This window comes from Conger conger, chromosome 1 (assembly GCF_963514075.1).
Source record: "Conger conger chromosome 1, fConCon1.1, whole genome shotgun sequence".
NCBI lineage: Eukaryota > Metazoa > Chordata > Actinopteri > Anguilliformes > Congridae > Conger > Conger conger.
Genome location: NC_083760.1, coordinates 67,478,349 through 67,502,572, shown reverse-complemented (window position 1 = coordinate 67,502,572; position 24,224 = coordinate 67,478,349). Strand labels below are relative to the sequence as shown.

The 24,224-nt window shown below is 40.0% G+C and overlaps 2 protein-coding genes and 1 pseudogene across 4 annotated transcripts in view; 2 read left to right on the top strand and 1 right to left on the bottom strand.

The window, feature by feature from the left end:
• setd2 (SET domain containing 2, histone lysine methyltransferase) overlaps positions 1 to 6,190 on the bottom strand; it is a 35,397-nt gene extending 29,207 nt beyond the window's left edge. Inside the window, exons 1-3 of one of the 3 annotated variants that reach the window (XM_061218525.1) lie at positions 6,036 to 6,102; positions 5,737 to 5,891; positions 1,082 to 1,202 (exon numbers count right to left, since the gene is read on the bottom strand). In XM_061218525.1, coding sequence (XP_061074509.1) covers positions 1,082 to 1,110 — 29 coding nt within the window. In that variant the 5' untranslated portion in view covers positions 1,111 to 1,202; positions 5,737 to 5,891; positions 6,036 to 6,102. Of the gene's footprint in view, positions 1 to 1,081; positions 1,203 to 5,736 lie in introns of all 3 variants that reach the window. The other 2 variants (XM_061218534.1, XM_061218518.1) reach the window with 2 other exon arrangements.
• On the top strand, positions 5,098 to 16,057 carry LOC133109213 (tubulin delta chain-like; annotated as a pseudogene).
• Positions 16,058 to 16,587: 530 nt separating this feature from the next.
• rbm12bb (RNA binding motif protein 12Bb) lies at positions 16,588 to 21,985 on the top strand. Its single transcript, XM_061247014.1, has 2 exons — positions 16,588 to 16,723; positions 18,800 to 21,985. Exon 2 carries the CDS (start codon positions 18,822 to 18,824, stop codon positions 20,790 to 20,792), a length of 1,971 nt encoding a protein of 656 aa, XP_061102998.1. The 5' UTR covers positions 16,588 to 16,723; positions 18,800 to 18,821; the 3' UTR covers positions 20,793 to 21,985.
• The last annotated feature ends 2,239 nt before the right edge of the window (positions 21,986 to 24,224 follow it).

Sequence of the window (24,224 nt, the reverse complement as noted above, 5' to 3'; positions counted from 1 at the left end):
CTGTCATGTGTGGATGCTATCAAGTAAACGGATATTCCCTTGTGTGAGTAAAAGCTATAAGTGTTGGCAGAAATGTCAAGACGTTTTTGTGGATGAAAGAAGCTAACGAGAAAGGCTCAACCCCATAAAAAATCCACTTCTGCTCAAATCCTGATCAAATATTTCCACTGAAAACAGAGTTCAATGAGAGAAATGAAAAACAAGCGTCCAGAGACCTAGTATACTTGGATAGTGCTACATGGTCTGGTGCACGAGGTGATTATAAGCTGCAATAACAAATGCAGTTTGAAACTTTCAAAAATAGTAGTAATCTCTATTCATAGTAGCCTGGTAGAGCATACATTTTATCAGAGATGCTTAAAAGTACAACAAGCCATTCATAAATTCAAATAATCGTAGAAAATCATGAGTTGCATCTCTATGAGAATCTCTTAGGTAGCACAATGCAACAGAATAAGAAAATCCTTATAGCTAAAACAGCGGATTGCAACCCATTGACAGAATGGGGTCTGAACAACCACCGCAAAACAGCACAACTGCAAGCCCTAAACTATTGATAGCATTGGAGAGTACAGCAAAACTGGAGCCCCTCTAAGTAGCATTACTACTACTTTTCCGGAACTGGAGCACTGGGATTAGAATTCCACTGCAGACTGGCTCAACATTCCAGTGTCCAACACAGAGTGGCATAACACCACTCATTACTGCCCTCTGGGAGTGGAAAACAATACCCTGTGGTCACCCCTTCTCCAGCAGATCAAGCATGCAGTCTGAGGCGTGCTACTGACCAAAAGCACCCCATTGGTAAGGCAGGGTATAACACTCAGTTTAGGTAGGTAGAAATAAATCCCCCACCTTGCCATCACCAGTCTGAATAGAATGTACCAATGAGCTAATCTCATACATAGTTTGCAAATATGTATAGACCCTATGGGAAACTGCAACACTATCCCCTAGACTATAACAGTCAAGAGTATGGATGCGGGTGTGCGTACGTTCCACGGTGTTCGTTGGTGTTGGTAAGGGCGAACTTTGATGTGTGTTAGTGCGAGACAAAGTGGGTATGTGAGAAGCATAGTACCTGATCTCTGTCTCCACAAGCGCATCCATTTAGGGGAAGGGCTGTTGTAAGCAGCCGGGTGGTGCTGCTGGCCTGGAACAAACCAGCTCAGAGCAGTGTGCTCCCCAAGGTGATGACACACCTGACAGGATTAAAGAAAAACTGCTGTGGTTAACAGCAATGCACTCCGCCCCCTCCCCCAAGAAATCACAACGTTTACTTATTCTGGGAACAAGATATACTTTTACCACTGGCAAGGAGCAACCATACACACTGCTGAGTGATAAACATGTATAGCAAAAATTATTAAGTACGTTTTTGACCGCAGTTGGTATTGATATGTATTGCCATTAGCTCGGCTTGGCCTCCTTGGTGATTTCTTCAGAGCCTCTTGAAGCTTTTTGGACGGAGAAACCTGCAGTACTAACTGCACGAAAATGTATTGGAAAATCTTTAGGTGCAAGTTCTAGAATAATAACAGAAGTAGTGACTCTGGATACTGGTTACTATGATTTTTGTTTTAAATCAATGGTGGTGATTTAAACAATCTAATTCAGTTCAGAAGAAGACACTGCCATTTAAAGTTCTGTAAGACAACAATTTTATTTTCAGTAATTGCTTGAGGAGACAGGTTTTACTCAGTAAAAACACTAACAGATGTTTTACCTGGCAAACACAATGTGGCAACCCTGAAGTACAACTAACACTGATCATGGGCTTAACCAGCCTGGTTCTTTGAGTAAGAGTAATGGTGTATGCTAATGCTGCAAGTGTAGGAAAGTGTCACTCAAGAAACTGATCAAGTGTACAGTTATAATACTAAAATAGCAAACTCAAACCTTGTAATACCCACCAACAATAGCACATAAAAAAAGAAAAAATAGGCTACTTTTCTCACTTGTGTTAAATGGGAAATGCATCAAACATTTTCATGAATACACTATATTGATTATTTAGGCTACACAGTACCCTACCTACTTCTCAAAGTACACAAAACAATCAGCCAATTGATTTAACATTACCAATAGCTTTGGTAATAATAGTTTTTTTTATTACCAAAGGTTTAACACAGCCTTGTGCTACAAAGAGTGCAGACTTTCTATGAAGCACCTAATTCCAGAGCCTGAAATATGCATTCATGTAGGCAATTTAATCCAAAGCGCTTGGAATCATTAAAAACTTGTCTGTCAAAACAAATGTCTGTTAATCAGATAGTTGGTCACAAAAATATATAATTATTCAGACCCTAACTGCATGACATGCATACTTGCGCATATGAGAGAGCATAGGTTACTTTTCTACACTTGATGCCGCTAGATTTTACAGCTATTCGGGTTAAATACCTTGCTTAAGGATGCATGCCACACCTGAAAGTCAAACCTGAAAATGTCTTGTTTACCATTCAGGCAGCACTGTTGCCCCATACTATCAATAAGCTGCAATAAACCACATGCAACTGGAAATGTGCAGTCTGTTAGCCTACATACATTAGACATTCTGTTGTGTATCTGACATTTCTGTTGTGGGGGGGGGGGGGGGGGGGGGTGTGCATTGATTACTTGGAATTTCTCAGGAGGAATTATCATTATTGTCCATTTCACCGTTAGAATACTTCTATTTGTACATAGAAATTCTTATTATCTATATTATATATAGGCTCTCTCGAACACTATGAGCCAAAATACAACCATCTCTGTGTAAGCAAATTAGGTATCACTTCAGCTCATCAAAGACCTGACTACGGGCATATTATTGAAGCATTTTAGCTAATGACATTACGTTTCAAACTGTGTATAATTAGTTAGTTAGGCTTGCATAAAACACAGCATTTTTTACCCGAGTAACGAAACTGTAGCATTTTCAATACACACGCGGAGTCTGTTGTGCTTCAGCAAAAACTGTTCTGGACATTTATTTTATAATATAGTATTTTGCAATGCCCACATCTCAATGGAGAACTTCCCTTGGATAAGTTCCAATGACAGGGAAAACACCGATGACAACACAAGAGGGCATTTTCAGTGAAGTGACCACATGTTATATTGGTGAGCATCTAAATACATTCTCAAAATATTATATTATGATTCAGTATGCTTATAAATAAGGAGCCAGCCTGCTTTTGAATAAAATCAGGTGAAATTATGGAATGTGTTCAACTTGTTGATGGAGGTAAGGTATTTGACAAAAACTTAAATCAATGGACCTCAATGAATACATGAGAATACAAGACGGTATTATTGTACTTATTTTATGATCTTCTCAACCTGTTGCTGTCTGAGGATAGCTGCAAGAAAAGAGAGTTTGGGACAGAGAGGTAGGGTGACAGGCGGATGGGAAGTGCAAACACTTTTCTTTTCAGGATAAATAATATAATTTAGTTTCCATGTGTCCTTTTGGAGTCTCCAAATGTCCTTTTTGGAAAACTGCCGAGACATGGAGTTGAAAAAACAATGTAGAATTAATTTCGGTGATATTGTCCTCAAATTCGAAAAGGGATTTGTCCAGTGTTGTGACTTTGCGCCATTGTGTTTCTAAGTGCACCAGCCACAGCGACAATAATCTGTATCCAGTAAAAAAACTGAAAATCTTTTCAGTGAGGAAAAAAAAAGTTCAACTTTCACTGTGTTTGAGCTTCTGAAACTTTGTTTCAGTAATATTTTGAGTAATTCTGACTCTTGGAAACAAACCCCAAAGGGTTACCTTCAGAAGAGACAAGGATTCCTGTCGTCAAAAGCATTCAAGAATAGTAACCATTTTATTTTCGGTATGTCATTTTTAAGCTTCTGTCAAGAAAAGGGGCGATACTTAAATGAGAGGTTAAACATACGAAAACAACCACTATATCAGCATAAACTATAACACGAGTTGTGCTTGTTGTCCTAGTGAGTTGTGTACGCCAATGTAAAGCGACAGCTTGATGTTACTAGTTGGACAGTTTATCAGTTTTAGTTTAGCTAGTTTATTTGAGTCTCCAGAAATATTCTGAAAAACTACATTTAATTTAATCCGCGCGGTTTTTATCAGAATAAAATGTCGAAGACCAACTAAACAAGGTGGAACCAAACCCCCGCACCCCGACTACACAGACAAAAACCCTGCATGTAGCGGGAAATGGGGCAATACTTTGAATGTTGTCGGAAAGTGAGAGACACAAACATAACTTTTTTGGTTATTCATGAATGAAATCGTTTTAGTCTAATGAAATGCCATCTAATGAAATGCCAAACGAGTTTAATAGGTCACATGACTTAAAAAAATGTTTTACGAGAGGTTATAAAGTGAATACAATTTAAAATTAGAGTTTTAAAATAGTATTTAATATGGGTGGTTCACGATTGCCAATGTCGTGTCCAGTGTTGTTCTTTTCTGCCATGGTGAGCAGTGTCATGTGTAACACAGGCCGTTTAATGGCTGTTTGTGTACCCCACCGATGATGAAGAAAACATAGCTGCCTAACTGGATATTCAACAAAACCATGTTTTTGAAAATTATGTTAATCCACCATTTAACTTAATGACAATTACTTTGGCTGGAACAAAGTATACATTAAAAGTGGTTGCTGCATTCTATAGCAGTCACATCAAAAATTACTTGTTCAGTTACCTCTATTGTTTCAATGTGGCTGCAAGCAGCCAGCCATTGCTCTGGACAGGCATAGCTAGCTAGCTAGCTACTACTAGCCAAGAGATAGCCAGCTACCTGGCTAGCTATAATATCAAAGTATCTACCAGCCAGCGAACATTTCAGCGTTAAGCCTCAACTTTACTGTGGTGAAAAACACCAGTGGTATCAGAAACTAACAAACAAGTTACCCAACTATGCACTTCGGTAGTTTAGAAGACGTTCGTGATGTGTTTTGTAAGCAATAAACGAACGTTAACATTACCTGCCTGATTAGTGAGCCAGGCAGTTATAACGTAAGCTAGCTTTATTCATTATTGCAGCAAGCTTGGTAACAAGTCGTGTTGTACCGTTTCTTGGTTCACTAATAAAGATTTGATGACGGTTTAACTACGAAAACGTCAAGCTAACTTGTACAGCAATATGGAGATGCTGTGCTGCGCTGAAACACGAGCTTGTCTCTGCTCCCCTAACACGTCATTTGAGGGTATTGGGTTATCGAAGCTAATTTACATCGTGGATGCTAGGCCTACAAAAGAGGCCTGTTGTTGGTGCGTAACTACTACCTTCTCTAATCTACTTTCCAAATCTTACAGCCCGCCAAAACTAATACAGCACTAACTCATGTTGATTTTAATCCCATTTACAAGGCAGCAAAAACTGCAGTGTGAAATACTACGGTTTTGTAGGTTTCATTTGAGTTTCCTATTCGGGCTTCTTGAAAGAGTGATGACACCTTGTTGTGTGAACACATTTCGAAGCGCTTTAAATACTCACCATGACCCTTAGGTACTACTGTCACTTTTGTTTAAATGGTACCTGCGATCTAGACTATTAATGTTAACGTTAGCTCATGCATTTAAATAACAAATGTTACGGGCTCCATTACTTGAAGACATGCGGTAAACTCATGCACAGTTGCAGCACACTAATATCAAGAGACTGTGTGATTTTACGTTAGAAAGACAAATCATAACATTAAGGATGACGATTGTTATACTTTACATCGATATCTATAGGTATACTTTAACATGAATACCATGTCAAATACTCACTCAGTCGGGTGTTCTGGGTCATAAAAGTCCCCCATCTTCTCCGCCGACTACAAACAGCCCCTTTGCTTGTCTCAAAAACATCCAGCAATGGCCAATGCCGACGTCCAAATCCAAACCGGGTGTTCTCGAAAAATGTAGCTAGTCAGCTAGCAAGGCTAGCCGGACAACCAGGTTTTTTTTATTTTTAATTTTTAAAACTAGTCTTAGATCAGTTGAACTAATGCAATCATGCGAAATTAAATATAAGTAACTGAATAATAAACCAAAAAAATTATATTTCTACTAATGATTTTACTGACCTTTTTTCTTTAACATCAGATAGGTAGCTACGTTAGCTACAAATGATCCAGTCGAATACAATTTACCCGCGGCGACTCCTCCTCTCGTCTCGACCTCATGCCATGACGAGTCGGGAGCTAGCTATTAGCTAACGTTAGCCAGCTAGCCAGGTAGTCTTTCCTGGTCGAGTTATTACATCATCATCATGATCGGGCCTCGTCGTATAAGATAGATAAACTGGTAGTTTTACTTATGTATAATTTTGTTGTATTTTTTGAAATTATTATTTGCCATTACAAATCGAATACAATAGAAAAACACGACTATGCGGTTGTCATTTATTCTAACATTACACTAGCAGCGCAAGTATTAAGCTAAGTTACGTTAGCTAGCTAACTCAGCTAGTCTAGTTAGGCTAACATTACCAGGTTAGCATGCTAAATGTGTCGATTCTACTCCGTGAGTTGATAATGCTAGCTAACTGCTCGTAATTTGAGATTAGAGGAAAATCACAATGTGTGGTTTGCTTTTGGGGTAACAGTTACCATATAACGTCAACCGTTAGCTGCTTGTTAGGAAAGCGTTGTTGGTTACCAGGAAAAACAAATGGGCACTTGTTGCCCTTGTGCAATTTCAACTGAAGTGGTGCTTAGCCAAAATATTGAAAGTAGCGAAGTAGCTACAACAAACTAATCGCAAAATTTCAGACGAGAAGCGGGATACAGCTACCCAACTAATGTTCAAAGTATTAGTACTTTAAAAGTTAGCTAATGAACGATAGACATAGCTTGATATTTGTTACACTACAGACCAGCAGTACCAGTGTTTACATTCATTAAGAAATGCTGACATCGCAATTCATTTTAATCCTTCCATCTTTCAGCGGTTGATCATTACATTAATCTGCTCAACAGGTCGATGTTGTTGCTGTAGCCATATATACACAATGTCTGCCGTGCTGCTGCAGGTTGGGCAGTGTGGGAACCAACTGGGTTTGGAGTGGTGGAGGTTGCTTATGCAGACATCAGGCCAGGGCAGAGAAAATGATGGGTGAGAGAACTGTATGCAAGCTTGAAATGTGTACAGACTAATGCACAGTTAAATCAAGTCTTTGTTTTCAAATTAAATTTGTTTTCAAGGAACCCGTTCTACGCCAGAGACGGGAAGCTGGGAGCAGTGTTTGTGGACAGCGAGCCTAAGGTTTTGGGGGGTGCTCGGTCTCTGGTGAGAAACAAGTGAGAGCTCTCATTATGGTTAACGGCTTATAAATGTGATTCAACTAGCACGTTATTGTTATTGTTATTGCATAGTGTCACTTTGTGATTTTAGGAAACTGCATGAGTCCAGTATCATTGCAGGCAAAGGAGGAAGGGGATGCAACTGGGCATATGGTAAGAACAGGGATGGCATTTTTATAATAGTCCTCAGAAAGGGATTATTATTATTATTATTATTATTATTATTATTATTATTATTATACTCCGGTTTCCTCCCACAGTCCAAAGACATGCAGGTTAGGCTAATTGGAGAGTCTAAATTGCAGGTATGAGTGTGTGAATGGTGTGTGTGCCCTGCGATGGACTGGCGACCTGTCCAGGGTGTATTCCTGCCTTTCGCCCAATGTATGCTGGGATAGGCTCCAGCCCCCCTGCGACCCTGTTCAGGATAAGCGGGTTAGGATAATGAATGAATGAATTATTATTATTATTATTATACAGCTATTGGCATGTTTTAAAAGTCCATAATAATAATTTTATTCACACCTACAATCAACACTTTTCATATCCTTCTTTGACACTTTAATAGACTTAAGGATAAATTATAGCTCTCTTGGATTTGGACCTCATGCTTTGTTGTATCAAAGCCTTAAGATTACAATGACCAGTCAAGGATATATATTTTTTTCTTCTGATGACAATTTAACTGAAATATTTTAGCATATATATATATATATATATATATATATATATATATATATACGAATATAACGTGCCTTGAAAAAGTATTTTCCCCTTCACGATTTCCTCAATTTTTGCATATTTGTCACACTGAATGATTTCAGATCTTTAGACAAAATGTAATATGAGACAAAGCGAGCCCGGCTGAACACGAAACACATTTTTTAAGATTACTATTTAATTAATTTAATGAAAAAAGTTATCAAACACCCATATCATCCCTGTGAAAAAGTAATTAATCGTAATAACCGGCTGAACAAACTTTAGCAGCAATAACTACAATTGAACACTTCCTATAATTTCAATCTTTCATATCACTGGGGAGGAATTTTAGCCCACTTCACAAAACTGCTTTAGTTCAGACAAATTCCTAGTTTTGGTATACCATGATCAAAGTAAATTCCATAAGAAATGAAAAAAATAAAATTATTGAAATATAATTCGGATTTATTTAAAAAGGGTTAAAAAGCCATTTCTAAGGCTCTGAAACTCCATCAAACCAGAGTGAGAGCCATTATCTCCAAATGGAGAACACTTGGAAGAGTGGTAAATCTTATCAGGAGTGGCCGGACTGTCAAAAATGTTTCCAAGGGTGCAATGACAAAACATCCAGAAGTCACAAATGATCCCCAAAGGATATTCAAAGACCTGCAGGCCTCTCTAGCCTCTAGCTAATAATGAGATGGCATCAAGATGCACTATGGGATGCTCTGCTGGGAAACCCTGGGTCTGGGCATTCGTTTTGACTTCAATTTGTCACGTGCCACCTACCTAAATCTTATTGCGGACCAGGAACACCCCTTGATGTGGTATTTCGCGGAGGCCTCCAAATTCCCCAAATCTCAATTGGACCTACTTCTTGATGCGATTATCTAATCAGCCAATTGTGTGGCAGCAGTGCAGTGCATAGAATCATGTTGATACAGGCCAGGAGAACAGGTCGACCTAGGAAAACAACAGCAGTTGTAAGAGCTGTGAAGAAAAAACCCAAAACATCAGTCAGTGACATCACCAACAATCTCTAGAGGTCAGGGGTGAAGTTATCTTAGTCGTTCGAAGTAGACTTAGGGAGCAGCAATATAGAGGCTATACCACAAGATGCAAACCACTCATCAGTAGTAAGAATCAGAAGGCAAAGAGATGATCCACAAAAGTTATATGGACTGATAAGACCAAGATTAACCTCTACCAAAGTGTGGAGAAAGAAGGTATCTGCTCATGATCCGAAATATATGACCTCATCTGTGAAGCAAGGTGGAGGAAGTGTCATGGATTGGGCTTTCATGGCTGCTTCTGCAGTGGGCTCACTAATCTTTATTGATGATGTAACTCATGATGGTAGCAACAGGATGATTTCAGAAGTCTACAAAACATTTGGTCTGCCAACTTAGTCCAATTAGCCTTCTTCATGCATCAAGACAATGACCCAAAACACACTGTCAACACAACAAAGGACTGTGAAAAAAGTGGAAGGTTTTAGACTAGCCAAGTCAATCACCAGACCTTAACCCAATTGTGCATGCATTTCATATCCTGAAGAGGACATCTCAAAAGAATAATGCAACAGTTTGGTGATGTCAATGGGTCGCAGGCTTAATGCAGTTATTTCAAGCAAGGCATATGCTACCAAAAATTAAGTGTTACTTCTGCTCACTTAAATATTGGGTGGTCTGATACCAAAGGTGCTATGTTCCAAGGAGTTTAACACATCAGGGCTGCCTGTAACATAGTGGTTAAGGTATATGACTGGGACCTGCAAGGTTGGTGGTTTGATCCCCAGTGTAGCCATAATTAATTCTGCACAGCCGTTGGGCCCTTGAGCAAGGCCCTTAACCCTGCATTGCTCCAGGGGAGGATTGTCTCCTGCTTAGTCTTATCAACTGTCCAACTATCCAAAAGTCCCTTTGGATAAAAGCCACTTACGATGACTGTTGTCTCTTTGTTTAGAACAGCCCTTCATGTGTATTTTACTGTTTGTTTCATCGGTCCACAATACTTCTAGAACTCCTTTAGGTGCTTTTTAGAAAATCTTGCTTTTCTGTTCTTCAGGCTTATCAGTGGTTTGCACCTTTAGTGTGCCCTCTGTAGTTCTGCTGGTGTAGTCTTCTATGTATGATAGACTGACCCATCTGATCAATTGGGTAAATCTTGCCATTTTGTACAGTGAGAAAGAACCATCAACCATTTCTTAAGCTCCTTTAATATACTGGTGCTGGGCTTAATGTCTTGATGTATTTTGAAAGGTAGAGCAGAATACCAGGTTCCCCTTCTGGTCATACATGGATCAGGACTGAACAACCTTCCGCGCAAATGTACAGAGCCCTCCATAATGTTCGGGACAAAGACCCATTATGTCTTGGTTTGCCACAATTTTTGATCACACAATTAACATGTAGTTAAAATCATCTGCTCAAATTCGAGCAAATGCCTCAAAACTCATTCACTGGCAGTTCATTCGACAACAAGTCAATGATCCCAAATATACTGCTAAAGCTAAAAAAATGGTCAATTGACTTGAACCCTATTGAGTCTGCATTTCATATGCTGAAGAGAACTTAAGGGGACTAGCCCCCAAAACAAGCAGAGCTGAAGATGGCTGCAATTATAGACCTGCCAGCTAACCATGAGAGAAGACACCCAGCAACTGGTGATGTCAAATGCATGTGCCTGCAAAGGATATGCAACAAAATACTAAACATGACTATTTTCATTGACGTAACATTGCTGTCCCAAACGTTATGGTGCCGTGAATTGTGGGGACTATGTATAAACACTGCTGTAATTTCTATGTGGTGAAACCATAATGCATATTAAAATCTGACAATGTGCACTTAAACCTCATGTGAATGTTTTCTATTCCAAATCTCAAATTGTGGCGTACAGACGCAAATAAATAAATGATGATTCTTTGTCCCAAACATTATGGAGGGCACTATGTCTAATACCTGTGTCTAAGGAACAGAAAACTTTGTTGTTTGCATACCTGTGACTACTACTTATTTGGGATACTGTGATATCTGAGCTGGCAAAGTCCTTCTGGCAGGATACCATGGACAGCAGGGTGAGGGGGAGAATGGGATTCTCCAACAGACAATGAATGCAGTGCGGAGGGAGGCGGAAAGAAGAGACTGTTATTGTGGGACAATACTGCTCCATAGCCTGAGTGGGGGTACTGGGTCAGGTGAGCAGGATCACATAGAATGGGATAATTATCTTTTGTCATGTGGATGAATAGAACTGTGGAATTGCTTGTTGCTGTTTTATTATCAATAGTGTGCAGATGTATTCCAGATTCAGTAATATACTGGGTTGGAGGAGAGATGCTGTCATTGATGACCAAGACTTTATAGGCCAGCGAGTGTTGATGAAGTTTCTCATCGTTATGGCAGGGCTGGGTGCTAGACTGTGCGAGGAGATCCGGGAAGAGTTTCCTGCGGGTCACATCCTGTCTGTGTCTGTGGCACCATACCAGAGTGGAGAGAGTCCCCTACAGCACTACAACACCCTACTGAGTCTGGCCTCCCTGCAAAGGTTTTCTCTTCACATGTCTCTCCATTTAGACATAATAGCCCATATTTCTAGATTTGTTTGCCATTCTTTAAAAAGTGCCTGTGAGTGGTCTATGAGGAAATAAAACCCAGGGAAAGTTCTAAGTTGAATGTACTTGCCATTTAGAAGCATTTGCTATATTCAAAATGCATATTTGCGTACTCCAACTAAAATTGCATGCTAAGTACAGACATTCCTCAAGTCCTGCTCCAATATATTGTATGTGTAGAGTGCTTAAGGGATTCCAGTTTAAAAAAATGTTTTTATTAAAATTATATTTTATTTCTAAAATGTTATTTTCAGCAAATGTCATTAAAATATTTCAATTTAGAATCATATGATGGCATCAGTCATAGATGTCATATGGGATAACTGAGATGAATTTTTCAAAGTCAATATTTATTTAAAATATATATATATTTTGCTCATTTGGGAAGACAGAAAATCATGCTATGAATTGAAGCATTCTTTAGCTGTATTTATACTGTACTCATTCCCAGAATTCCTTGCTATGTGATACTAATTGACAAAGAAATTAATTAATTTATGCCCTTGCATATATGTGATGCTTCCTTGCCTTCATGGACTTTATCTACATGAATTGTACATCTACATATGACTGAGTATTATGAGTCAATCCAGCTCTTTGCTCCCTGCATGCCCCTACAGGTCTGTTGATGGTTTGCTCCTATTTTACAACGACCAGGCTCTTGCTGTGGTAGAGGCCCAGCGAGGGGCTCCCAAGGGCCCATCTGTCCCCTCTTATCCTGGAAACTCCTTCTCAGATATAAACGCACATATAGCCAACTGTCTTGCTGGCCTTCTGCTTCCTGTACATAGCCTCACCACTTCCAGGTACTGTTACATAGTTTTGAAAGTTGCAATTGAGTAGTATGGCTTGCATTGGTTAGTAGATGGTAATGGTGCGAGCTTGCAAATATGGGATGGACATTTTTTTTCAGTGACTTTTTTTTCAGAACCTGTTACTGCTTTTCAGGACTGTGCGTTTTGCTTTTCCACTGTTTTATATCTGCCTGAAAGGGGACTACAAGCAAAGCGTAAATCCATGCTTGAATTCCTTCCCCAGGGCCATTGGATGGGTTATGCTATTAAGGGGAGGTACCACAGGTGAATAGGAGGAAAAAATCCTTTCCCCCAATCAAAATGACATTTTATATTTTGAATGCTGACATAAATGCAAAAAATGTTTGTATTATGTATTTTCTTTATTTTTTGAGAACATATGCAAATTATCTCATGAATAATTAAACCACACATATACTCATATATTAGTTCATTAGACTTTATCTGAGTGGAATAAGTCAGTAAATTTTTCTATTTCAATATGATTAATGGCTCACTAACTGGGGAATTGCAGAGGGGTTTTCAAATTTTTGTTTGATTGATGAATCATTTTAAAAAGATTAGTTATTTTTATTTTAATACCCTATGAAATAGACACAATATATTTTAAAAAAAACCCTCTGTAATTCCCCAGCTATTTTGGTTAAGAAACATCAAGTAAAGTTTGGTAACTATATCTTTAAGTTAATTTGGAAAAACTGGACTGGCACTGTTTTAGTGCATGGATGGGCCCCATGGCCCAAAACTCCAACCATGCCATTGCTGACTGTGGTACCCATTGCAGGGTTAAGCCTGATTTATACTTCTGCGTCAAATCTACGCAGAGGCTACGGTGTTCCCTATGCCATAGCCTACAGCGTAGCCTGATGCACACTTCCCCAGAAATGTAACTACGCATCGTAGCCTCTGCATAGCCTACAGCGTAGATTTGACACGGTACAAATCAGGCTTTACACATAATTGGTGGCGTTGTTGCCCCGGGATACTCTTTCTGCTCTCTAGTGACCCCTGCTGGTCAATTGGGTACCTGTGGTCTGCTAAAGCTGAAACTCATTCCTCAGCGTGGAGAAATGGCAAGATAAACTCCTAAAATTGTTTAAGGTGGTAGTGGAAAATGTGTGGATCTTTATTGGGTTACAAAATGGATTATGCAATCGTGTGCACAAAAAAAACTCTTCCTCTTCAGCAAATAAGCAATTAGTTACAATACCACTGTTTATCATGGAGGTGGTGCTGCTGTTTGATACATATTAACATAAAACATTTTAGTAAGTACCTCACAGTATACATACAATATGTATATATGTACAGATTGTTTCAGAACTAGCTTGAAAAGAAAATGCTATGGATCAATAGGGGAAAGTTAGGTATGGGGCAGTTGGCGTGATTGAGGTTAGGCGTGTCCTGTAATGACTGAGCAGTGGAAATACATGATATATGTTACTGCAGTGGTCGAAGTTTGGGAATGGAACCTTGGGAGCTGGTGAGGTCTGCCCTCTGCCTGCAGCCAAACTGCTGCACACCACTCAGGCGTGTTCAAGGTACAATACTGAATTACTGATAACTGATAACTTCATGCAGTTTCAGAAATTCTTGAATTTTATCATAAAACAATATTGGGCTGCTTTTACACAACTAGAGTAAAATGAGAGCAAGTATGCTGAAAGATGTTCCCAGAATAATCTCTCTGACCATTATTCTGATCAGATAAGGCTGTCTGATGATCTCCTTCTCCATCTCTAGGGAGAGGATGCACTGGGAGAGGCTGGCCAGCTCCAGCCTTAAGGGCCTGCCTCATCTCTCTCCAGAAGGGAAACCTGTATCCTTCAACCAGCCTTAACCACAAAAAATTGTTATTACCACCATGTTCCATTTCATGCATCTTCAACTGCAATACAATTCAGTCTATAAAAATGTCAACAGAAACCTTCACATCAAGGTTGCCATAAAACACTTGCATTGGGCAAAACAGAAATGCGAGTAAACTTTTATAATATTTTAATATTTTGATATGGCAAAAAAAAAAAAGATAATTATTGCCACCCTCACTCTCTGCATTCCACTCCCCATTTTATTATGTTACGCCCAACCTATCCCACATGGGGAAACTCACCTAAACGGTCACGATATAAAGGAACATTTGAAAAGAATTTTTAAAAAGGAAATGATAAAGTTTGCCAGGCATAAAACAAAGGCCAGCTAAACTATTCCTAACCTAACGCACAAAAACAATCTATCCCCAGCTTGCGAGAAAAGAAAAAAGAGTGAATCTTCCGCAAGTACACTTCCCTACTCTGACCTAAACTCTCTATAAAGGTGCTCAAGCAAAAAGAGAACCATCTGGCCATCAGCTACCTTACAAAGAAACAAGCTAATCATGGGAAAAAAACTAAACATGCCATAAAACCTATAACCTATAAGGTCTTGGAAAAGGCATCTCTAAAATAAAGCATTTTCTATAAGTGTCTCTCAAACATGGCAGAGGCTTCCAGCTTTATTCATTTAGCCAGGTGAAACCAGCTGCAGATAATTGTCAATCAGTCATATGGCATGCAGAGACTCTAACATAAGGGAATGTAACAATTATCTCACAGACATCCATTGATTTTTTGATCTTTGACATTATTTCCTTCAGCACAGTAGCCGGGCAGTGTTGGCAGTGGCCCGTGGCATCCAGGACTCCTTCCTCACACCCACTGCCCTGCAGCGGCTGAGACGAGGCCACCGCTGTGTCTCCTGGAACCCTTTCCCCATTGACCACTGGACGGGTGAACATAGCCCCTCATTTTTATTTTCATTTGTTTCATTTTTTTTCCATTATTTTATGAGGCCCATTGAGATCAATCTCTTCTCCAAAGGTGCCCTACAAACACAGATGACGAGATAAAATACTAAGGGGAAAAAGGGTTTTGTTGCTAGACGTATCTTGCGTATCTTTGCTACAGTGTTTTGAACCAAATATTTCAGTAACAGGTCTATATTTTGCCAAAACCTATAATCTGCAACTATAGAAAAATATTTGCTCATGATACTTTTGCTGTATGAAGTTAATGAGATGATTAATCCTGAGATCCAAAAACTAAGATGAGCCACAAAATGGTAGTACTTTGGGTTTCAGAAATATAACATGCCCCACGCTCCATGTCTAACACTGAACAATTAAAAATGTTGAAACTTATTAATATAAAAAATAAAACCACTTTCACATTTCCATATATTGCATGGCTTTTACAGATGTACTGTCCGTGTGTGTGTCCTTTTCATTTCAGACACCTGTGTCCAGCTAGGCGGCTTCCCATCCTCTCAATGCCTCACTGTGTGCTCCAATCACAGCAGTGCATCTGACCTTCTGTGTCATGTCTCACGGCGCGCAGGGGACATGATCCAAGCCCGGGCCTATCTGCACTGGTACCAGCGCCACGGTCTGGAGACCCAAGACTTTCATCAGGCTTTGGATTCTCTTAGAACAGTCGTGCAAGAGTACAAGAGTCAGATGGACTGAGGCAGGATTGGTTAATGTAAATCACAGCTAGTCCAGCTGGCTCACAGATCAGTGCTGTGCATTGGAGATGTGGTTGTGGCTACACTTATGGTGTAACTGCATTACAGTTTACAGTTCATTGTGATAATGGGATGTGCTTTTTTTATGACAAATAAATTATTTAAAACAATCCCAGAATATGATGTACATTAATCAATGAGTTAGTGTTTGATAGTGAAATTATTATGGTGATTATTACTATCTATTATTTATATACAAATAAATACTACGTTTATATGGTTAATACTGTTTTAAAATAACCTGGAAAAGTATGCATAGTCCAGGATTCCTCTTGTTTTATGTTAGACAGAGATAATGTTGACATTTTACAAGTTCCAGGGAGTCTCACGGGATGTGATTCGATCATTTATGGCAGATCCAGGGTCAGTTTCCCCAAATACATTATTGACATAGATGACGTAACATAAATAATCAGTCTTGATCCAAATCAGCTCCGTCCCATTTCACTATTATGGAAGAAAAAAAAACTATGAGTTGTCAAAATTATCGTAGATTTACAATTATTGATGGTACAAAGGGTGAAATCGTAATCAATACGATCATTATTGTACATCTGGCAACGCCGACATATAGCCATTTCTGTTTTCTGTTTCCGTTCTCGTCACACGTCGACGTAGCCATCCAGTCATGCGCAGAAGCGAATACTTGGTCTAGGAGAAAGTGGATGTTAGATAACGTCGTCGCACTTTTCTCTACCGATTTCATTATCTAGGTTTCAGCATAAAAGGCCGATTTTTTGTACGTTTTGATTTACACAGGACCCTGCGTGACCTGCGTAAGTTCTGCGGTAGGCCTATTGAGTCGCAAATGTCGAACAGAATGCTGACGTTAGCAAACTAACCGACAAGAAATGTCATTAGCTAGATATCCGGTCTAAAATGGACAGAGCGATTCTTCTTTGCAATTTGAATGCCGATTGAGCGATTTTAACGAGGTTCACGCGATGGCGTTAGTTTGATGTGGAAGCTCTGTTTTGTAAAACTGAATAAGCTACGCGTGTACGGTTTCTCGGAAATGAGTGCCAGTGGTTTGCAAGCGTTGCTAACTTAATTTTCTTCAACATTTGACTAACTTAGGTTGGCCTGCATGTAGTGCTAGCCACAACAGGCTAACATTACCTTGCTCGCTAGCTATTAGTTAGCTATCTGATTTATAACAAGCTACTTCACAAACCACTGTTTAAGCAGTGTTTGTGATATGAAGCAACGTTATGCGATAACGTTAGCTGTTAGTTGGCTTTACTTTGTTCGTTAGCTACGTGTTTGAGTATTTCTTGTAATTTGAGCTGCGCGACGTTACAGATAATGCAACCGAAAGGGTCTCAAGATAGCTTTGTTTAATGGATGCTGCCTGCTATTCTTGAACTGGGGAAGATGTATGCTTGTGGTGAATTCCGTGTTTCCTTAATCTCTTCCTTGTGGAAAAAAGAGCAAGCTGCAGTCGGGATCAAATAGTCAAAATGTTTTGACTGTACTTCGTTCGACGAATATTGCTGATCAAATAATTGACAGCATATGAAAGAGAAACTCCCTGGGTAATGTTATGGTGGTTCATCGTACATGGTCTGTTCTGGGTTATACGGTATTAACGTCAAAGGACTGGAAGTGTGGTAAACCTCTGGAGCTGGGTTAAACCATTAATCATCCGAAACTCTTCCCAACCGTCGGATTGATAAGCGATCATTGAAACTACATATTCAACTAAATTGTTTCTGTGCTTTTGCGTTGGAAATGTGGACCGGATTCTTCTTTTTCTTTTTTCTTTTTGGAAAGGGGTGAGGCCGGACTTGCTGGAATGGAATGGAATGGGACGCATTGACTCGCGTTATATGAACTGCATGTACTCACAATTTGCCACTTGAGACTGAATGTAACGTAAGGTTAGGCCGTTCTGGTTTGAAAGTAAAGCCATTGAGGTCTTTAAACATGCTATGGGAAACGCAAGAATATACCGTTCTGTCTGGAGTGGTTAATATGGCGCCTCCCGGTTTCTACTTGTCATACAGGTCATTTGGTAATGGTTGTTTATGCCTTGTATTTGACTAGAACTGGAAATGTTTCAGCCTTTCCATGGATAATTTGTGAGCCTGGAGAACTTCTGTTGTGGTTTTAAATGTGAAATTGTGGATTTTCAAGGATTTCTACAATATGTATTTAACAATAGCTACTGCTTTCACTGGACAGTGCATGTGGACATACAATGGGGTATGTTTTTTTTGCACATGTCTGGACAATGTCCTTATAAACAGTACTGCCTTATATTAAACTGTACTTGTGAAAGGACATTGATAAAAGCATGCATATTGTGGATTTATTAACATACAGCATATAATACAGTACAGATTGCATTTTTGGGGGAAGCAGATCTAAGAGAATTTAAATGTGAACTCGGCATCATTTATGCTTGTATGTCAAGTTGAATGCAAGCATGTTACTATCTTTTAACTTAGATTAATTGAACCATGATTTCAAATGAGTTGGTGTGTGTGGAGAGGTCTATTTTAAAGCAGGCTTGAAGCAAGGTTCTGCTTGTATGGAAATCTGCTCTGGTTGAGAGAGAGAGAGGGTGGCGATTAGTTTCTTTTTGAAAAACTTTGAGAATGTTCACTTCTGAACATCAGACAAGTCATTTGACCCAAACCTTCCATGGTCTTATTCCCACTCTCCTTGTTTGGTGCACTCAGGACTGTTGGTGGACTTCAGTGGACTTCAACAGCTTGATGCCTTTTGTGCCCTTTTGTTATCATTCGGCTGTAGTCTGGTTCAGCAGCTATCAGTGAAAGGAATTTCTGGATTGATGGGCCCAGGCTGCTTCTGCAATAACACTCTTCTGTGTGCCCTCTCATCTGCAGGTGCTGTTATTTGTGCTTCAGCATGGCGGTGGTGATCCGTTTACAGGGACTCAAAACGAACGCAGGTTCTGAGGATATTCGCAATTTCTTCACTGGCCTAAAAATCCCAGATGGTGGGGTGCACATTATCGGTGGTCCACTTGAGGAGGCTTTCATCATCTTTGCCTCAGATGACCATGCAAGGCGGGCAATGACACGTTCTGGAGGATGCATCAAAGGCTCCCCAGTTAACCTTTTGCTGAGTAGCAAAGCTGAGATGCAAAATGTCCTTGAGGAAAATACGAAGAGAACAGAAATGAGCAAAAGTAGGGTGTACAATGATGGGTTCAGAAGAGCAGAATCAAACATCCCCTCACTTTTTGCGGAGAACCTATCGGTTGAAGTACGAAGAATTGACCGTTTGGAAATGGATGGCATCTCGGGCCCAGCTTTTAGGGAGGATATGCCTGTTCATCAAACAAGAAAAGTTCTGGCAGTTGGAAATGATGGTTTCTACCTGCACTTGCAAGGATTGCCATTTTCCATAACCAGGGAAGATGTGAGAGCTTTTTTCCAAGGTTTGCTTGTCAAGGGCATCATTCTCATGAAGAATCGGCATGGCCAGCAGAACGGGATGGGTATCGTGAAATTTGGCACGACGCGTGATGCTTACGAGGGCCTGAAGCGGGACCGGCAGTACATTGGAAATCGGTTTATAGAAATCAACTCGTGCTCGGAGAAGCAGTGGATTGAAGCTGGGGGCAGCGTTGGACCTTATGTGGACAACACTCATGAGTTTCTCCGGGAGTCGCCGCCACCTAATGTGGAAAAGAGGTACCATCGACAGCGCACAAGGTCAATTTCACCAGTGGGGTATAGGTCACGGTCGTCTTCTCCTTCTGATGAATACTGTATTTTGATGGAAAACCTCTCCTACTCGGTAGAGAAGCGAGACCTAAAAGGTTTCTTCCGTCCAGTGGAACTGAAGGAAGATCAAATTCTTCATCTGCATGACAAAAATGGTAGAAGGACAAGGGCCGCTTTTGTGCTGTTCAGGAGTCTGAAAGACTATTGTGCTGGCTTGACCCGCCACAAAGCAACCCTTTCCAACCGAACAATCTACGTGTCTCCAATTTCCAAGGAAAAAATGGTGGCGATGCTGGAGGCCCCAGAACAGAAGGCGGAAAAGCCCAGCACATCACAGGACAGGTCTCAACGCTCACAGAGGCCAAAGTATGAGTCGGAAAGGATCTGCGTCTATGTCCGTAACCTGCCTTTTGATGTACGGAAGATTGAGATCATGGACTTCTTCCAGGGTTTTGGGATACCGGAAGAGATGGTTCATCTACTTTGTGACGAGAAGGGGGCTGGGCTTGGTGAGGCTTTGGTGACTTTTAATTCCGAGGAGGAGGCACTGAGGGCGGAGTCTCTGCATGGGCAGAGGTTCCTTGGGTCTGAGGTGATGTTGAAATGCATCTCAAGGATGCAAATGCAGGAGTTTGGTGTCAAGGAACATCCTAGGAAGAGTCCGGATCTTCCACTGAGGATGAGGGGCCCAGAAGGCTATTCTGCCAGACGCCGGGTGTCCAACTTTCCACTTGATGGAGAATATCCAGACATTGAAATCCCCAGTGATGTCCATGTGCCCCTAATCAACCTGCCTGTCCGCTCTCATGGATCTAGCAGCAGGTTTGATTCACGCAAGGATGCCCGCGATGCATTTGTTGATAGAGAGAGTGGATCTGCGCAAAGAGGACTTGGTAACCAATTTGACGGTCCTGCTTGTCTGAAGCTGATGAATCTTCCGTTGAATATCACCATTGAGGAGATCTATGACTTCTGCTATGGGTACAGTGTGATTCCAGGCTCCGTCTCGCTGCAGTACGACAGGAACGGGGCTCCTAAAGGATGCGCGTCTGTGGTCTTTGAGTCGCGCCAGGAGGCACAGACGGCCATTCAGGACCTGAGCGGAAGACCAATCGGGACCAAAAGAATTAAATTGCTTTTTCTTTAAATTGAAATGCATCTGGCTAGTGAAGTATGCTGTATAATTACTTTTTTTGCTCGTAACCCAAGTTTTTGAGAAAAAGATTGTGTGTGGTTACTTGTTTGTTTTCTCCTTCTTCACGTGGTTCTGAACATGTCCGAAGAGCAGGAAGGAGCAGAAGCTGTCCATAAGGTATAAAAACTACTTCTGGCATATGCTGTTAAGCTAAACACAAAGACGGTTACAATTATTATTTTTTTGTTTGCAATATGTACAAGAATAATTCTTAGCTAATCATATTGTTAAATTCATGGGCTTACTGTCAGAAATGCCTTCAATTTCGGTAATTATCTTTTGAAAGATTGAATATGAATTGGGTTTCATAAGCTCATTTATTAACATTTTTATTTGAATTTCATCAGTGCAGTTTTAGTTTAATTTCATCTGCATTTTATATAAATGTATAAAGATGTATTTGCTTGCGGAACAAAATCCTTCTGGGTTACCCTGATGCGTGTGTGAGAATTTGATTATTTTACTTTAATTCTATAAACCAAGGCATTCTTTAGGCTAGAGTCTATTATTTGAATTTTCAAGCTCAGATTTATATTTGATTGCTTCACATATTTGAATGGACTGTGCCGATATGCTAGAAGTGCCAGGGTTTGCCTGAACATGACCTTTCTAACTAAAATATGTAGCTACTGAAAATAAATAGTTGCAGAGCTCCAAATGTTAATGTCTGGGCAAGGAGTGTGCTCTCCATAATAAACAACACAGATTTAACAGCACTATTCTACTAATACCTTTTGTGCAGTCCAATAGTTTCCACTACTTCCCAAGGAGAAATGGTGTGTCCAGTGTACCAAAATGACTTTCTAAGTATAGAATAATGAGAATGGCAAGAGTTGTTACTTGAACCACAAGGTCAGAACATGCATGTGTGAAAGGTATTTGTTGCAGCAGAGCCATTCATCTTATTTGACAAAATTATTTTTGAAAGGTTCTGTTAAGCCCATGTGCATTTGTGAAAGTATTCTAATGCTGATTCAGGACTGCATGGAAAAAAAAAAAAGCACCACTTTAAACTGCTTACCCACTGAACTCTGAAATGGTCTTTGGCTCCAGATAAGATGCATGCATCTTGAGTATTTCTGCAAGAGTGTTGGCTGGCTTAGTATCTCCAGACATGTTCTTTAATAACGTTCCATTTTTAAAAATAGCCTCTTTTTGATAATATATTTTTAATTTTGGGCCCAAGATGAGTCTTCTGAAAACAACTTTTAATAGTTTTAGTGATCTAGTGTGTAGATTTTTGAGCCTTGGAGAAGTCTGGGAAAGGTTTACATTGAGCTTGCTGGGCTGCATTTTCCTTGTTTGAAAATGTAGGATTTTTGAAAAATACAATGCATTATACAACTAATGTAAACGATAGAATGTTGCGAGTAACCGCAAGTATCTGAATGGGACACATTACATGAGTTATTTCTAACGCTTTTATCCAAAGCAACTTACAGTTGATTAGTCTAAGCAGGGGACAATCCCCACTGGAGCAATGTGGCTTTAAGGGCCTTGCTCAAGAGCCCAACAACTGCATGGATCTTATCGTGGCTACACCACTTCAAGCACTAACCTTCCAGGTGCCAGTCATGCATCTTAGCCACTAGGCAACAGGCTGACACCACACATGAAGCTGCTTTTCTGTGTAATGAACTTTCATGCACGTATACATTGGCATTTCAGTTTTTATTTGACTCGTGTTATCCAGAGCGACTTAGTTTACACACAAAGAATGCGACATACATTTCAAAATTTTGGGAGGCATTCCTGAACAGATGGGTCTTCATGTTATGCTGGAAGGGGGGTTGTTCCACCATTGGGGGGCCATTAAGGAGAAGGGTCCTGTCTGTGTGGGGTGATGCCCAGGCTGTTGCAGGGAGGCGAGAGCTATCTGCAGCAATCTGCACAGGAAAAGGTGATGGTCTGCTTTGCATTATAAGGAAATATATTTTTGGCATATTTCATCTATTGGAAAATATTTATTGGATTCAGTGCATTTAGAAGATACATAATGGTCTGAATGTATTGGAATGGATGTCATGTCGGTCATAAATTTGTGAGGCCAAAAAGCAGGCGTTTTAAAAAATGACCACTTTCATTTTGGAATCTAAATCTGCATTGTCTAAAGAGGCACTTGTGCTCATGGTTTATTGATTAGCTGTGTTATAACCTGGGCGCGATGTGCTACAATGCGAAATTATGGGGTTAGCAAGATGGATCTTCCATGTGGCTCATTGTTGCTGCTGCCATCACTTTTATGGGAACATGCCCAGAGCTTGAATAACAATGCCCATGTTCAGTTGGCAAGTTGATAACCATCTTTGTGATATCCTCTAATGTTTTGTCAAGACAGCTAATGCAAAGAAACCCTCGGTATGTTATGCTTCCTTTATAGTGCAGGCTCTCCCCCTGTCCTGTTCAACTGAAAGATACGAAGAATTGGCACTATAATATGAGAAATGGGCCATTTTCATGTTTTTTTTATTTTTTTGTTTTTTTCACAATAGGAAATGGATAAATTATGCCATATATTTGCCATGTCAATATGTGGGATTTAAATGTAAATTTAGATTTAAATCTGCACTTCAGGTCTCCGTCTATGGTCTCCGTTTGAGCATAGCATTTGGTGTTCTTTTTGAAGCAGAGAAATCGGAAAACCTCCATTATTTGCCAGCAGGTGGTGCTATTCTAAATAACTCACTGACAAAATTCAATGGCAACGTACACCCGTTCACCATTTCAAGACCTGTGAGCTGTGAAGAACCTGATTGCATTCACTATATCCGGAATCGAGGAACTAATGGATGGTGAAAATATGAAGGATGCTTTGTAGTCAAAGGATGTTGTCCGTCTTGTCTGGTAACCTAAAAATGAAAAAGTGCCAGAATGGCTGGTGACGATAATTAGTAATAATTGTTATTTAGCTTACGCTTTTTTTTCCTGAAGTGACTTAGTTGATTAGACATTGGCGGTCCCCTGGATGCCTTTGAAACTGGATCTGGGCAGATCAGAAAATATTGAAAACCATTGATTTAAAATGCCATTTAAAAAAATATCACTGGCTTCCTGCCTTAATTTGATGCACTCTCAAATTATATGTATTCTCTTAAAATTATTTGAAGGACACATTTTTTTTAAGACAAGGGCAGAAAGACTAGTGATGATTTGATTTATGTACCCACATTCACCCAAGCCTCATTTATCATGGGAGAAGCACAGCCTGTCTAATGACCTTTGATTTCATACAGTGGTAAGAGTTCCATCTGTTAGCCCACCAACATATTTACCAACAGCCACCTTCTTCTCGCACTGATGTACCGTGCTGGCTTTACTCTATAACGATACCACTGTGCATCACAATACTTTGACTAAACACAGTAATGTGCCCATTTCCAAAGT

Excerpts from the sequence above, each read along its gene's own strand:
- rbm12bb (XM_061247014.1), top strand. The coding sequence starts at position 18,822 with ATGGCGGTGGTGATCCGTTTACAGGGACTCAAAACGAACGCAGGTTCT.